This window comes from Odocoileus virginianus, chromosome 33 (assembly GCF_023699985.2).
Source record: "Odocoileus virginianus isolate 20LAN1187 ecotype Illinois chromosome 33, Ovbor_1.2, whole genome shotgun sequence".
NCBI classification, from domain to species: domain Eukaryota; kingdom Metazoa; phylum Chordata; class Mammalia; order Artiodactyla; family Cervidae; genus Odocoileus; species Odocoileus virginianus.
The window spans coordinates 16,245,372-16,261,602 of NC_069706.1; the positions used below are offsets into that span (position 1 = coordinate 16,245,372).

Below are 16,231 nucleotides of genomic sequence, written 5' to 3' on the forward strand. Positions count from 1 at the left end.
GGGGTGGGCTTTACAACCTTTTTGAAAAAGGTGTTCATAGTGGGCGTCCTTTCAAAACTGACATTTGAACAAAACCTTAGCAGTCGGTGAGGGATTTCACCATGGAGATATCCGGGGGAAAGGATTCCGGGCTGAGGGAATGGCCATTGAAAAGGCCACAAGGCAGAAACATGCCTCAGCATTTCAAGGAGTAGGAAAGGGCCAGGGAGACTAGAAACAGTGAGGGAGGGGACGCTGTCACAGAGGCCAGATCATGGAGGTCTCGTAAGCCATCTTAGGGACCATGACCTTTAACCTGTGGAAACTGGGAAAAGCCACAGCGAGGTTCTGAGCTGAGCAGCAGTTTTGTGATCTGACTGGGTACCTCTGGCAGTGAGATCCAGAGGAGATGAAGAACACCCACCCAGGCCGTTTTCCCAGCAGTTTGGTAGCTACTTGATATGGGAGACCTGGGTTCGATCCCTGCGTTGGGAAGATCCCCTGGAGAAGGGAAAGGCTACCCACTCCAGTGTTCTGGCCTGGAGAATTCCAGGGGCTGTGTAGCCCACGGGGTCGCAAAGAGTCACAGACAACTGAGTGACTTTCACTTCAGTACATTTTGTCCCTTCCTTTTCTTTTCTCCTTTCCTCCCCTCCTTTTTAATGGGCACGTACTGTGTACTAGGAACTAGAAAAGATGTTTAGCCCTCAATAAACTCATTGTCTTTAAAGGAAAGACATAAAATGCATTTTATAAAATAACAAGGCTGGCGCACTGGGATGACCCAGAGGGATGGGATGGGGAGGGAGGTGGGAGGGGGGTTCAGGATGGGGAATACACGTAAATCCATGACTGATTCATGTCAATGTATGGCAAAAACTACTACAATATTGTAAAGTAATTAGCCTCCAACTAATAAATGAAAAAAAAAATAAATAAAATAAAATAATGGAGAGAGGCAACGACTGAGTAGAAACTTGGCTTTTCAACAGACATCTGTTTGTAACCTAGTGCAAGAATTTCGAATTCAGTTGTCTTCAACCCTTCTCTCCCATGTTTAATTTATTGCAATTAGTACCAGAAGACTGATTCACTTGCTCACCTAAGATTAAATGCATGTTTGGTTTAGGAAAAAAGAGGTTATAGAGGACTAGTCCAAACTGATCCCAGTGTTGCTGTCCTCCAAAACAGGACGCCCTGAAGCAAGGCAGTGATTAAACACAGGGTGCTAGGCAGGAGGCAGAGACCCAAAGACATGATTCTTCACCACAAGAAGCGGACAATCTAGTCCAGGGGTTCCCAGCCCTGACTCAGCTTAGAATCACCTGGGCACTTTCGAAACCATTGTGATCCTGGGCTCCCCCCTAATTAAGTCAGAATTTTTGGTTCACAATCTGAAAAATTCTAAAAGGCTCTTCAGGAACTCTAATGTGCAGCCAGAGAAGAGAACCACTGATCTAGGTTTTTTCCCACAAATTATTTAAAATTTGTAAATCATAGAGGATTTCAACAAAGTATGAAAATTATAGTTCATTTTGTTACATTTTTTAGGGAAATGATTGTAATTCAACTTCACAAATAATCCACAATTCAGTATATTCTCTGATGGGAGTAACCTGCCCTCAACCCACATTTCACAATAAAAAAAAAGTCAATCTTCTGCTTACCTGATGGGCTAGATAGTCTTGCTTTGTTAATTTTAAACATCACTGTTTTAAATTACTTTGTGTTACCAGTGAACTCATTTTTTTTCCTCTCGAAGATATGTTACTTTCTTAATGATTCATACTTGTTGCTTTAGAACAAAATTTATAGACCAAGTGAGAACCAGCTTCATTTGCGGTAATCTGAACACATCTGGTAAACTGTCAGCCTTATGGCCATGAAGCAGCACAGAGAACAACCAAAACTGCAGAGTCTTATTAACGAAAAAACCTCTCATAATTTATTAACAAATTCACAGAACAATAACTGCACATTTCCTTTTCTGCCACTGTCACCTGTTAAGTTACTATTATCCTTATACACAAGGAAAAGTGGACATACTTCAAAGTCTTTCTGATAAATATATCGCCACTCTGCACCCAGCCTGGATAATGCTCTTCAGAACAGCATACGCTGGAGCCTGTTAAAAAAAAACAACAGTAAGCAAACCAAAGAAATCCGTTCTATGTTCACCTTCCATTGTAAGGTACAAGTCTAGCATGGCAGGGTTGGGACTTCTCTGGATAAGTAACAAGATCTAAGAAATGATTTATTTTAACAGGGGGGAAAAAATCCTTTTCAAAAGATTGGAATACCTTTGCTACAGCCAAAACATCTGACCCAACCAGCTTCTCACCAGAAAGAGGGAATGTGCTGGGGAATAGGATAAGGAAGCGAGAAATGATTCCCAGTTGGAGCAAGGCATTTACTTGCTTTCTGTCAAGCAGTTCTCTTAACGCCCAATTGTGAATGTGACTGGTGATGGGACTAATGTCCAATGTTTTAAAGAACAATATTTCATAGGAACCTGGAATGTTAGGTCCATGAATCAAGGTAAATTGGAAGTGGTCAAACAGGAGGTAGCAAGAGTGAACATTGACATTTTAGGATTCAGTGAACTAAAATGGACTGGAATGGGTGAATTTAACTCAGATGACCATTATATCTACTACTGTGGGCAAGAATCCCTTAGAAGAAATGGAGTAGCCCTCATAGTCAATAAAAGAGTACTTGGGTGCAATCTCAAAAACAACAGAATGATCTCTCTTCATTTCTAAGGTAAACCATTCAATATCACAGTAATCCAAGCCTATGCCCAATCACTAATGCTGAAAAAGCTGAAGTTGAGTGGTTCTATGAGGACCTACAAGACCTTGTAGAATTAAACCAAAAAAGATGTCCTTTTCATCATAGGAGACTGGAATGCAAAAGTAGGAAGTCAAGAGATACCTAGGGTAATAAGCAAATTTGGCCTTGGAGTACAAAATGAAATAGGGCAAAGGCTAACAGAGTTTTGCCAAGAGAATGCACTGGTCATAGCAAACACCCTCTTCCAACAACACAAGAGAACACTCTACACATGGACATCACCAGATGCCCAATACCAAAATCAGACTGATTGTATTTTTTGCAGTTGAGGATGGAAAAGCTCTACACAGTTGGCAAAAACAAGACCAGGAGCTGACTGTGGCTCAGATCATGAACTCCTTATTGCAGATTTCAGACTTAAACTGAAGAAAGTAGGGAAAACCACTAGACCATTCAGGTATGACTTAAATCAGTGATCAGTGCAAAGAAATAGAAGAAAACAATAGAATGGGAAAGTCTAGAGATCTCTTCAAGAAAATTAGAGATACTAAGGGAACATTTCATGCAAAGATGGACACAATAAAGGACAGAAATGGTATGGACCTAACAGAAGCAGAAGATATTAAGAAGAGGTGGCAAGAATACACACAAGAATTGTACAAAAAAGATCTTCATGATCCAGATAACCACGATGGTGTGATCACTCACCTAGAGCCAGACATCCTGGAACGTGAAGTCAAGTGGGCCTTAGGAAGCATCACTATGAACAAAGCTAGTAGAGGTGATGGAATTTCAGTTGAGCTATATCAAATCCTAAAAGATGATGCAGCTAAAGTGCTCTACTCAATATGCCAGCAAATTTGGAAAACTAGGCAGTGGCCACAGAACTGGAAAAGCTCAGTTTTCATTCCAATCTCAAAGGAACACAATGTCAAAGAATGTTCAAACTACCACACAACTGCACTTATCTCACACACTAGCAAAGTAATGCTCAAAATTCACCAAGCCAGGCTTCAACAGTACATGAACCAAGAACTTCCAGATGTTCAAGCTGGATTAAGAAATGGCAGAGGAACCAGAGATCAAATTGCCAACATCCTTTGGATCATAGAAAAAGCAAGAGAGTTCCAGAAAAACATCTATGTCTGCTTTACTGACTTACGCCAAAGCCTTTGGCTATGTGGGTCACAACAAAATGTGTAAGATTTTTCAAGAGACAGGAATACCAGACCACTTTACCTGTCTCCTAAGAAATCTGTATGCAGGTCAGGAAGCAACAGTTAGAACCAGACATGGAACATGGACTGGTTCCAATATGGGAAAGGAGTACGTCAAGGCTGTATATTGTCACCCTGATTATTTAACTTAAATGCAGAGTACATCATGCGAAATGCAGGACTGGATGAAGCACAAGTTGAAATCAAGATTGCTGGGAAAAACATCAAAAACCTCAGATACAAAGATGACACCACCCTTATGGCAGAAAGTGAAGAAGAACTAAAGAACTGCTTGATGAAAGTGAAAGAGGAGAGGGAAAAAGTTGGCTTAAGACTCAACATTCAGAAAACTAAGATCATAGCATCTGGTTCCATCACTTCATGGCAAATAGATGGGGAAACAATAACAGACTTTATTTTTAGGGGGCTCCAAAATCACTGCAGATGGCAAGTGCAGCCATGATATTAAAAGATGCTTGCTCCTTGGAAGAAAAGCTATGACCAACCTACACAGCATATTAAAAAGCAGAGACATTACTTTGCCAACAAAGGTCTGTCTAGTCAAAGCTATGGTTTTTCCAGTAGTCATGTATGGATGTGAGAGTTGGACTATAAAGAAAGCTGAGCACCGAAGAATTGATGCTTTTGAGCTATGGTGTTGGAGAAGACTCTCGAGAGTCCCTTGGACTGCAAAGAGATCCAACCAGTCAATGCTAAAGAAATCAGTCCTAAACATTCACTGGAAGGACAGATGCTGAAGCTGAAACTCCCAATGCTTTGGCCATGTGGTGTGAAGAACGACTCCTTGGAAAGGACCCTCATGCTGGGAAAGATTGAAGGCAGGAGTCGAGAAGGGGAAGACAGAAGATGAGATGGTTGGATGGCATCACAGACCCAACAGACCTGAGTTGAGCAATCTCTGGGAGCTGGTGATGCACAGGGAAGCCTGGTGTGCTGTAGTCCATGGGGTTGCAAAGAATTGGGCACAACTGAGCGACTGAACTGAACTGACGGATATGGGTTCTGTTTCTGATGATCGTTTTATAACTTTCTGGAAACAGAAACGTTCCTGTCCCTCAACCTTCCAAATACAGTACCACCACAAGCAAAGAGTAAAGATGGGTCCCCACCAGTTCTGCATCATGTTCGAGGCCTATGTCATGGTGCTCAAGCTCTTCATCCCGAAATTTCCTGATCACCTGGTTAAATAAAAAGAAATTGAAACAAGTCAGCCTTCCAACTCTCCACTGTCCTGACTTACTTTGGTGGCCAAAGCCTCATATTACCAGCTAAGACACAGGTAGGCAGACTTTTCCTGCAAAGGCCCAGAGGCAGTACTTCAGGTTTCTCGGGCTGTAAGGTCCCTGTCACGATGACTCAACTCTGCCACCCTAGAGGGAACAACATCCATGGACATGCAGAATAATGAGTGTAGCTGTGTTCCAGAAAAACTTATTTACAGAGACAGGTGGGTGGCCACTGACTTTAAAAAAAAAAAGAAACAGTTCCCCTATTTTCTGTACAAAATTTCTGAGGATACTTATTTATTATCCTGAGGATATTCATTTATTTAATATGAAGGATCTGTGCTCATGGTCTTTGCTCAGGATCTAACAATGATCCAGAGGCAGAGAGAATACAGGCGTGGGCTCAGGAAACTCGGGTTTCAGTCCCAGTTCTGCCTGAGCATGTGACATGGCCCACAGCTGCCTCAGTTTGCATGCTTTTCAAACGAGGTGCTGCCCTAGGTTTCCAAGGCAGTGTTAGTCCCCAACACTCCGTTTTGGTCCTCTTATCAAACTACATATCTGCCCTTCCCCCCACCCCCGGCAGACCCTTCCAGAGCATGGTCAGATACCTGCAGAAGCTCCTCGTATTTTTCAGGCTCCTTCTCCATCAGTGTCCTGATCTGGTTGTTGTAGTGGTGTGCGATGGACTCTTCCACGGCCACCGTGCAGGCCATGGCGCCCTCCTTCCCAAGCAGGGCAGTTCCAGCGCCTGGAATGGTCAGATCCAGAAGGTAAAGGGTGGGGCTGACACCACTGGGGATGGAGACCAGGTCAGGGCTTGTCACCTGGCACCCTGGGGCTGGGTAATTCCTTGTGGGGGAGTGTCCTGAACGTGGTAGGATGTTTAGCCGGATCCCTGACCTTTACCCACTAGGTGCCCGTGGCATCCCCAGTTGCAACAACCAAAACTGTCTTTAGATGTTGCCAAGTGTCCTCAGGAGCTGCCATCCCTGAAAACCACGGAACCAGATGACAGCGTGGTGATTCAAACTGAATCACACAGTAAGAATGTTCTTCTCTCAGTGCTTTTTCTAACCTTCTGATTATGGCAGGAGCGAGTCTTCACTGGGCTTCTTTGGTTCCTCTGTATCACTGACTCTCCCTTTTTCTTTTTTTCTTTTGGCTGTGCCTCAGGGCTTGTGGGATCTTCGTTCCCCAACTAGGCTGGAACCTGGGCCCTCAGCCATGAAAGCGCTGAGTCCTAACCACTGAACTGCCAGGGAATTCCCTGACTCTTTTTAAGAGTGAGCAGATCCCAAGTTTAGAACCTTCATTAGGGAACTTCATCTGGCCACAGTCAAATTACTCTAGCCTTTTTCCTCTCTGTTGTAGTTACTTTCAATGTATCTTCTATTTATAAAAGTACTGATTTTAAGGTTCTATCTTAATTTAAGCAAAAAAAAAAATCAATTTAACTTTAGAATACGAATTATAAGGCTGTAAGAGGACATAAGAATTGTAGAGGGGTTATTTACTGATTCAATCCTCCCAGATCCCTAGGCTCACACAGGCTCTCCCAGATAGACACGTACCCAGTGCAAACCCCACCACGTTCCAAAAGGGCATCAGAATGGTCGGCCGCACCCTGAATGCAACCATCAACTCATTGAACTTTTTCAAGTGGTCCTTTTCTTGATCCCACATTTTCTGTAAGAAACATAAAAACAAAGCCATTTCAGAGAGACCACCTGTTACATAATAAGGAAGCCACATGCCCTGTTCATGTGGGTAAAGGAAGCACAATGGGGAGAATGATGAGAACTGCTACCTCCCCCAGTCCCCTTGAATCATAGAAGGAAAAGCCCTAAACATCAGATTACAGGGAAGAGAGACAGCAAACCAAGAGAAGTGTCTGTTATCTCCATTCCAGACAAGCAGACTACAAACCGCAGAGCTGGCTGAAGTTGCTCAATCCACAGTGCACCCCCAAAGACATGAGATGTGTAGCCCATTTCAAACTTAGAGGGCAGAATATTACCTTTTATATGATTTCCTTTCAGACAGTCAGAAATATATCATTTACATCAAAGGAAAAAGGAAGAATGATCATAAGAGCTAACACTTAAAAGAGTATGTCCCATAGCCAGGTACTGTCAAACAGCTTACATACATATTTGAATTCATCTGCACAACTGCTTTGTGAAAGACAAACTATTATTATCCTCACTATACAGATGAAGGAAGTGAGGCACAGAGAGGTTAAGTAACTTGCCCAAGTACTCAGAGTAGGCAATTTAACTTGTGCTAAGTGTCTAACACATGCCAGGCATGGTATTAGCTGCTCTACACCGGCTCATTTATTTATTTATTTTTGTCATATCTGCATGCCATCTGTTTTATTTTTTTTTTTTTCTTTTTTTTTTTTCCATTTATTTTTATTAGTTGGAGGCTAATTACTTTACATCATTACAGTAGTTTTTGTCATACATTGAAATGAATTAGCCATGGAGTTACATGTATTCCCCATCCCGGTCCCCCCTCCCACCTCCCTCTCCACCCGATCCCTCTGGGTCTTCCCAGTGCACCAGGCCCGAGCACTTGTCTCATGCACCCAACCTGGGCTGGTGATCTGTTTCACCCTAGATAATATACATGTTTCAATGCTGTTCTCTTGAAACATCCCACCCTCGCCTTCTCCCAGAGTCCACAAGTCTGTTCTATACATCTGAGTCTCTTTTTCTGTTTTGCATATAGGGTTATCGTTACCATCTTTCTATATTCCATATATATGTGTTAGTATACTGTAATGGTCTTTATCTTTCTGGCTTACTTCGCTCTGTATAATGGGCTCCAGTTTCATCCATCTCATTAGAACTGATTCAAATAAATTCTTTTTAATGGCTGAGTAATATTCCATGGTGTATATGTACCAAAGCTTCCTCATCCATTCGTCTGCTGATGGGCATCTGGGTTGCTTCCATGTCCTGGCTATTATAAACAGTGCTGCGATGAACATTGGGGTGCACGTGTCTCTTTCAGATCTGGTTTCCTTGGTGTGTATGCCCAGAAGTGGGATTGCTGGGTCATATGGCAGTTCTATTCCAGCTTTTTAAGAAATCTCCACACTGTTTTCCATAGTGGCTGTACTAATTTGCATTCCCACCAACAGTGTAAGAGGGCTTCCTTTTCTCCACACCCTCTCCAGCATTTATTGCTTGTAGACTTTTGGATAGCAGCCATCCTGACTGGCGTGTAATGGTACCTCATTGTGGTTTTGATTTGCATTTCTCTAGCTCATTTATTCTTCACCAAAATGACGTCATGTCAGCTCATTTTGCAGACACAGAACACGTCATGTGACTTCCTCAAGCTCACACAGGTAGGAGGTGGGAGACAGCTGGAATGTGAACTTCGGTCTGTGTGACTATGAAGCCCAGGCCTGTCCAATCTGCCTCTCAGCCTATAATACAAAATATCTCCACTGGGGTCTACTAGGGGTGGGACCACAAGGTCTTACAACTGGTGCTTTGAGTGAAAATGCAATGATTCTTAATCCTTTTTTATTGCCCCCCCATGAAATTTTAATACTACAGGTAGACTGTATATTTGTTTATGTACTATAAATCTGTTCATGTCTGTCTGCACTTTATAAAAAAGAATAATATGCCTTTTACTCCTCCACCACCCCCCCATAACCAGTTTTCCTTCTCTTGGGGACAACAGTACCTCCCTTGACAATGCATGACCCAGTGTGATTCATTACTGAGAGATCAAGAGGTGCCCACCTGAATGACTGGCCCGACGCTTGTCCGACCCAGGACGGCCATCTGCCCTGCATAGATACGGTTCGCTCCATATTCACCTGCATGATCCACCCGGATTATTCGATCCACAGCTTCCCTATTGATGTTGTCTAAGGTCATTCTTGAACTGCAAAATCTGACACTGATTCTTCTTCCATAAGCTGCAATGCAAGTGTTTATTCTCCATTACTCTTGGGTAAAATTGAACGTTTCCTTTCATAGAAGAAAGAGGCATCTTACAGCAGAGGTCACAAATAAGCTCCCCATAGGTTGGGGATGCCCACAAATGTACTCTGTTTAACCTGTAGCGATTTGTGGCTTTGTTTTTTAAATTTCTTATTTTGTATTGGGGTACAGCCAATTATTAAAAAATGTGATAGTTTCAGGCGAACAGGGAAGGGACTCAGCCATACATATACACGCATCTTCTCCCCCAAACGGCCCTCCCATCCAGGCTGCCACACAACATTGAGCAGATTTCCATGTGCTATCCAGTAGGTCCGTGCTATCCATTTTAAATAGAGCAGTGTGTAGTTTTGTTTTGTAAAGTGAATTAGTTACCAGTATTTAAAAGAGAGGAGATTTAACTGAAGATCTGGAGCCCGACTTCACTTGCAGTGTATGACGATCTAGAAACGCCGATGGCGTCGTCTCCCGAGGCAGCTAACACGGCAGCTGTCTCTGGGTGGGCACGGTTCCCCAGTCCACACGCCTGCTTCCTTTCCAGCTCTGGCTGCACACAGTCCCTAGGGGGCGCTCAGAATCCTGGATGCTCCGCCCCAGTGGATCCCTGGGAGACGATGCTTTTAAACAGTTCTCTGCAGCAAGGTCTGAACCGTACATTTAATTTCTCTTATTAAAAGTATCTGTGCCGGTGAGCATCTGACTTTGAGAATTTGGCCTAGCGCTTACGTTTCATCTCATTCTGGTACTTGATTCAACTGAACTCTTCTTGCTTTCAAAATGTAAATTCTTCAGGATAGATTAGATTTTGTCTTTTAAAAAAATCTCCAAATAGTTAGCACCTTGACTATAATCTCTGAGGCTTGTATTAGAGCATTCCCAAAGTCCTCTCCCTAAGAGAACAGTTTTATAACATGTTTAGATGTATAAGGTGTTAACTTATTTTACAGATATGGAAGTAAAGACTTAGATCTTTTAGTTGGTAATGTGAACTCTGGCTGTATTGATACCATCTTGAGATGTGCTTCAAGGCTCTTATGTATGACTACCACCTGTTTAGTAGATACCATTCATTTAGGCTAAGGAACACCCACAAAATGTGTAGAAAAGTTTCATTCTGATACATCTATAGCCTTTTTTTCTTTTTCCATTAAAAAAGGCTTGAGTGCTTTGGACACAAAGTGATGGGGTAGGCCTGATAAAATCTGAGATAGTTCTGCATTTGAACTTTTCAGGCTGAGGATTTTAAATGCCTCACTCTAGATAAAGGAGCAGTGGATATGGGGGTCTGAAGCATGGTGTCCCAACTTTGATCCATTCTTCCACAGAACCTGCTCCATCTCATTGAGCATGCCTGACTTAACTGGCTGGATTCCACGTTCTGCCAGGTGTAAGGTACCACTCAGATCTATGTCATCAGACAGCAGGTCACTGTGGTCCATGGCCTTTTGTTTTGTTTTGGCCATGCTGCATGCAGGATCTTAGTTCCCCTACTAGGCACTGAACCTGCGCCCCCTGCAGTGGAAGTGCATTCTTAACTGCAGGACTGCTAGGGAAGTCCCTCCATGACCATGTTTCTATGTGGAGAACAACTGGAGACACTGGACAAAGTCAAGGTAACCCGTGCCAAGTTTTTCCTCCAAGTCCAAGGCCTAGCCTCCTTGTAGAAAGATCAGGTCCAAAAGTTAAAATTAAAAATGATGAGATGGCACTTTCCCTGTTGGTCCAGTGGTTAGGAATCTGTCTGCAAATGCAGGGGACATGGGTTCGATCTCTGGTTCTGGAAAATCCCATACACCACAGGGCAACTAAGCCTGTGTGTCACAACTACTGAGCCTGTACTCTAGAGCCAAGTCACAACTACTGAAGCCCACCCGCCTACAGCTTGTGTTCCATAACAAGAGAAACCACTGCAATGAGAAGCCTTCAAACCGCAGCAGAGAGCAGCCCCGCCTCGCTGCAGTTAGAGGAAGCCTGTGCAAAGCAAGAAACCCAGTGCAGCCATAAATAAATAACGAGATGACTCTATTTCTTAAAATAATCATTTGCTTGTTCTTTCATTTTGTTACTCCCACCACAAAATGTGTTAATAAGAAAGAATTTTTAAAATAATGCAATACTACTTTCTTTTTTTTGGCCAAGCTGAGTGGCTTGTGGGATCTTAATTCCCAGACCAGGGACTGAACCATTGAACTGGGCCCTCAGCAGTGAAAGTGCCAAGTTCTAACCATTAGATCATCAGGAAATTCCTCAATATTAGTTTTTAAGAAATCATTCACTGAGAAATAGCAAGGGGTTGAGTGCATAAGATGAGCCTGAGTTCAAACACACAGCTGACTTTTGACGGGTAGAGTTATAATTCTATTAAAAACATATTTGACTTTCCCCTAGCACTGCAACACTTTTCCAGATTCAGGCACCTAATAAATGCTTTTTGAGGTATGTGTGGAGGGTGAGGTATCCTAATATTCGCCATCTCTATTTTGTCACAATCTCTGCGAGGTGGCTTTAAAAAGTATCATATGGATGCTTTGTAGATTGCAAAAATATTGTTTTTGTTTTTTTTTTTTTTTGCAAAAATATTGTTTAAATGGTCATACTATCCAGAGTAATCTACAGATTTAATGTAACCCCTATCAAATTACACATGACATTTTTCACAGAACTAGAACAAATAATCCTGAAATCTGTATGGAACCATGAAGCTCAGAATTGCCAAAGCAAGCTTGGGAAAAAAGAACAAAGCTGGAAGAATAACCTTCCCTGATTTCAGACAATACTCCAAAGCTACAGTAATCCAAACAGTAGCATGGCACAAAAACAGACAAATGGATCAATAGAACAGAATAAAACCCAGAAATAAACCCACACACCTAGCCAGTTAATCTTTGATAAAGGAGGCAAGACTATACAATGAGAAAAAAAACAGTCTCCTCCGCAAGTGGTGCTGGGAAAGCTGGACAGCCACATGTAAATCAATGAAGTTACAACATGCTCTCATAGCATGCACAAAGCTAACTCAAGATGTAAGTTATGACATAAATAAATAAGACATGACATCATAAAACTCCTAAAAGAGAAAATAGGCAAAACATTCTCTGACATAAACAGTACCAATGTTTTCTTAGGTCAGTCTCCCAAGGCAATAGAAAAAAAAGCAAAAATAAAATAGGACGTACCTAATCAAACTTACAAGCTTTTGCACAGCAAAGGAAAATGTCAAGACAACCTGCAGACAGAAAATACCTGCAAACAATGCAGCCAACAAAGGCTTAATTTACAAATTATACCAACAACTCATACAACTAAAAAAAAAAAATCTACTAAAAAACACAGGCAGAAGATCTAAACAGACATTTCTCCAAAGAAGCTATACAAATGGCCGATAGACACATGAAAAGATGCTCAACATTTCTAATTAGAAAAATACAAATCAAAACTACAATGAGGTACTAGCTCACACCAGTCAGTCATAATGGTCAAGATTAAAAAGTCTACAAATAAAAATAAATAAATAAATAAATAAATATTAAAAAAATAAAAAGTCTACAAATAACAAATGCTGGAGAGGGTGTTGGAGAGAAAAATGGAACCCTCGTACACTGTTGGTGGGAATGTAAACTGGTGCAGCCACCATGGAGAACAGTATGCAGGTTCCTCAAAAAACTAAAAACAGAGTTGCCATATGATCCAGTAATACCACTCCTGGGCATATACCTGGACAAAACTATAATTGGAAAAGACATATGCACCCCAATGTTCATAGCAGACTACAACAACCAAGAGATGGAAGCAACCTAAATATCCACTGACAGATGAATGGACAAAGAAAATGTGGTCTATCTACACACACACACACACACACACACAGAAATAATGCCATTTGCAGCAACATGCATGGATCTAGAGATTACCATACTAAATGAAGGCAGAGAAACACAAATACCAGGTGATACCACTTATGTGTGGAATCTAAAATGAGAACTAAGAAGTTTACAGAAGAACTTATTTAAGAAACAGATTCACAGACACAGAAAACAAATTTTTGGTTACCAAAAGGGAAATGAGGTGGGGGAGGGATAAATTAAGAGTTTGGAATTAACAGATACAAACTACTATATGTAAAATAGATAAGGCAGTCCAGTGGTTAAAACTGTGCCTTCAACTGCAGGCAGCATGGGTTTGAACTCTGCTCAGGGAGCTAGGATCCCACTTTCCTCAAAGCCAAAAACCAAAACATAAGACAGAAACAATATTGCAACAAATTCAATAAAGACATAAAAAAGGTCCACATCAAAAACGTTTTTTAAAAGAATAGATAAATAAGGTCCTACTATATAGCACAGGAAACTATATTCAATATCTAGTAATAAGCCATAATGGAAAAGAAAAAAAAGTATGAGATGGACCATAGACAGAAGACAGAACTAGAATCATAAAATACCTATCTTATCTCTAACACAGACTTTTAACAATTCTGAATTGCCATTTATTACATATAAAATTGGGAACAATCTGGTTATTTCCTTTTTTGGAGAAACACAATAATAAAATCTTTCTTACTATCACAACAATAAAAAGATACAGAGGACGCAGAGTAACTATAAATGAAAAAGAATGAAGGAGCATTAAAATTCATCTTCAACAATCCTGAGTTTTGCCTGCACTGTCACACACTTTAAAACTGAGAAATAATAAAATTGAGGCCCATTGCTAAAAGCTCTCAAGTGCATCATTTTATATTCATGATTTCCTAAAATGTGAAACATATACCAGTGATGGCACCTAGGATATTTCAAGTCATATATGAAAAGATCTTAAGTGGCTATGATGTTTTTTAGTTAACAGTTATTCTCTTCCATACACACATACAGAAACCTGTATACAAGTCAAGAAGCAACAGTCAGAACTGGACATGGAATAACAGACTGTTTCCAAATTGGGAAAGGAGTATGTCAAGGCTGTATATTGTCACCCTGCTCATTTAACTTAAATGCAGAGTACATCATGTGAAATGCTGGGCTGGATGAAGCACAAGCTGGAATCAAGATTGCCAGGAGAAATATCAATAAATTCAGATACGCAGATGACACCACCCTTATGGCAGAAATTGAAGAACTAAAGAGCCTCTTGATGAAAGTGAAAGAGAAGAGTGAAAAAGGTGGCTTAAAACTCAACATTCAGAAAACTAAGATCGTGACATCTGGTCCCGTCACTTCATGGCAAACAGGAGACAGACGTTATTTTCTTGGGCTCCAAAATCACTGCAGATGGTGACTGCAGCCCTGAAATAAAAAGACACTTGCTCCTTGGAAGGAAAGCTATGACCAACCTAGATAGCATATTAAAAAGCAGAGAAGTTATTCTGCCAACAAAGGTCTGTCTAGTCAAAGCTATGGTTTTTCCAGTAGTAATGTATGGATGTGACAGTTGGACTATAAAGAACGCGGAGCACGGAAGAATCAATGCTTTTGAACTGTGGTGTTGGAGAAGACTCTTGAGAGTCTCTTGGATTTCAAGGAGATCCAACCAGTCAATCCTAAAGGAAATCAGTCCTGAACAATCACCGGAAGGACAGATGCTGAAGCTGAAACTCCAATTCTTTGGCCATGTGATGTGAAGAACTGACACATTGGAAAAGACCCTGACGCTGGGAAGATTGAAGGCAGGAGGACAAGGGGAAGACAGAGGATGAGATGGTTGGATGGCATCACCGACTCAATGGACATGAGTCAAGAGTTGGTGATGAAAAAAAAAAAAAAAAAAGAGTTGGTGATGGACAGGGGAGCCTGGTGTGCTGCAGTCCATGGGGTCGCAAAGAGTCGAACACACGACTGAGCAACTTAACTGATTCTCTTCCAACTCTTTTGATTTTATCAAGGAGACTGTCTCAGTTTACAGCTGACATATCTTAAAATCTTCCTGACACTTGTTAATTTTCCTTTCTTACGAGAAAAAAGATGGTCTTGAGTTCAAACCTTGGCAGACAAGAGTATCTAATACAATAACTTGTTTTCAGTGTACTTTTATGATTTTTTTTTCTTGGGACAAGAGATACTGGTTTTCTGTTTACCTAGGGATCTAGATTCCAATGTTCTAATTTAAAAAAGGAATACGGTTTAGGGATATTAAAAAAAAAAACAAAACTCTAGTAATATCAGTGGTAAAATATCAGTGGTATTGTTATAAAGCAAAAATCCTGACGGTGGTACACGAATGGTTTAACTTTGAGAAAATGACCTCACAATTTTCTGAGGCAGTTCGGATAAATGAGGAAAAGATGAGTCAGAATCTAAGCCCAATCCTCCCTACTCCAATTCGATGCTCCTTCCAACATCCCGGTGCTTCTCTAAATTGCAAATGCACACGGGTCATTCCAATAGGTTAGGGGAGCGATCTGAGAATCCGCGTTTCTAACAAGCTCCGGAGTGGGGCGGGCGTATGGGAGGAAGCCCACGCTGCCGGTCGTAGGGCCACCTACAAGGCCATAAGCGAAAGCTACAAGGACCACCCACCCCCGCACCAGTACACTAAACTTTCAAGATTGCCAAGTCTCCTCAGTCCGGAACCCCTACCACACCTGCCGTGACGTCACAGAACAGGCGTGAATTACGTCATTGCCCCCAAACGCACGGTCGCCCAATGGGCTCGCCAGAACGTCACAGCGGAAAACCCACCCCCTTTAGGTCAGGCGGACCCGGTGGCCGATTACACGCCCCGCGCCGCTTTTCCAGCCGCGCAGTCGCCCTCCGTCGCAGCCCTGTGACGTGTGAACGTCTACCCGCCCCGTGACCTCTCCGACCTAAGCCTAAGGAGAAAATTCTTGGGCTCCTCAGCCCCGCGCGCGATCGCGTTCAGGCCTCCCCTTTACCTGAGAGGGGCTGCAGGGTGCCTGTGCGCAGCCGCCAGAGGGAGCAAGCCGCCGCCGCCTGGACACAACTCATTGCCGCGGAAGCAGCGTTACTACTCTTTGAACGGAGCGGGCCAACCGTGCCCTTGGCGCAGACTGATGACGCACGGCCGACGT

At 42.1% G+C, this 16,231-nt stretch overlaps 1 protein-coding gene across 4 annotated transcripts; it reads right to left on the bottom strand.

The window, feature by feature from the left end:
* Positions 1-1,898: 1,898 nt before the first annotated feature.
* COQ7 (coenzyme Q7, hydroxylase) lies at positions 1,899-16,231 on the bottom strand. Of its 4 annotated transcripts, none has more exons than XM_020879056.2 (6): positions 16,076-16,230; positions 9,004-9,182; positions 6,811-6,925; positions 5,848-5,987; positions 5,120-5,188; positions 1,899-2,104 (listed from the first exon to the last, which is right to left on the bottom strand). In XM_020879056.2, exons 1-6 carry the CDS (start codon positions 16,146-16,148, stop codon positions 2,027-2,029), a joined length of 654 nt encoding a protein of 217 aa, XP_020734715.2. In that variant the 5' UTR covers positions 16,149-16,230; the 3' UTR covers positions 1,899-2,026. The 4 variants fall into 4 exon arrangements, with proteins under 4 accessions (XP_020734715.2, XP_020734719.2, XP_020734718.2 ...); XM_020879060.2 differs by lacking the exon at positions 16,076-16,230 and adding an exon at positions 15,882-15,903; XM_020879059.2 differs by lacking the exon at positions 16,076-16,230 and adding an exon at positions 9,583-10,319.

Bases quoted from the DNA above. Each gene is read 5' to 3' on its own strand.
- COQ7 (XM_020879056.2), bottom strand. From the start codon at position 16,148: ATGAGTTGTGTCCAGGCGGCGGCGGCTTGCTCCCTCTGGCGGCTGCGC. The intron at 6,926-9,003 runs GTGGGCACCTCT...TGTTTCTTACAG, and splicing joins GCGTCGGGCCAGTCATTCAG to AAAATGTGGGATCAAGAAAA. The intron at 2,105-5,119 runs GTGGGGACCCAT...TTTTTTTAACAG, and splicing joins TCGAACATGATGCAGAACTG to GCTCCAGCGTATGCTGTTCT.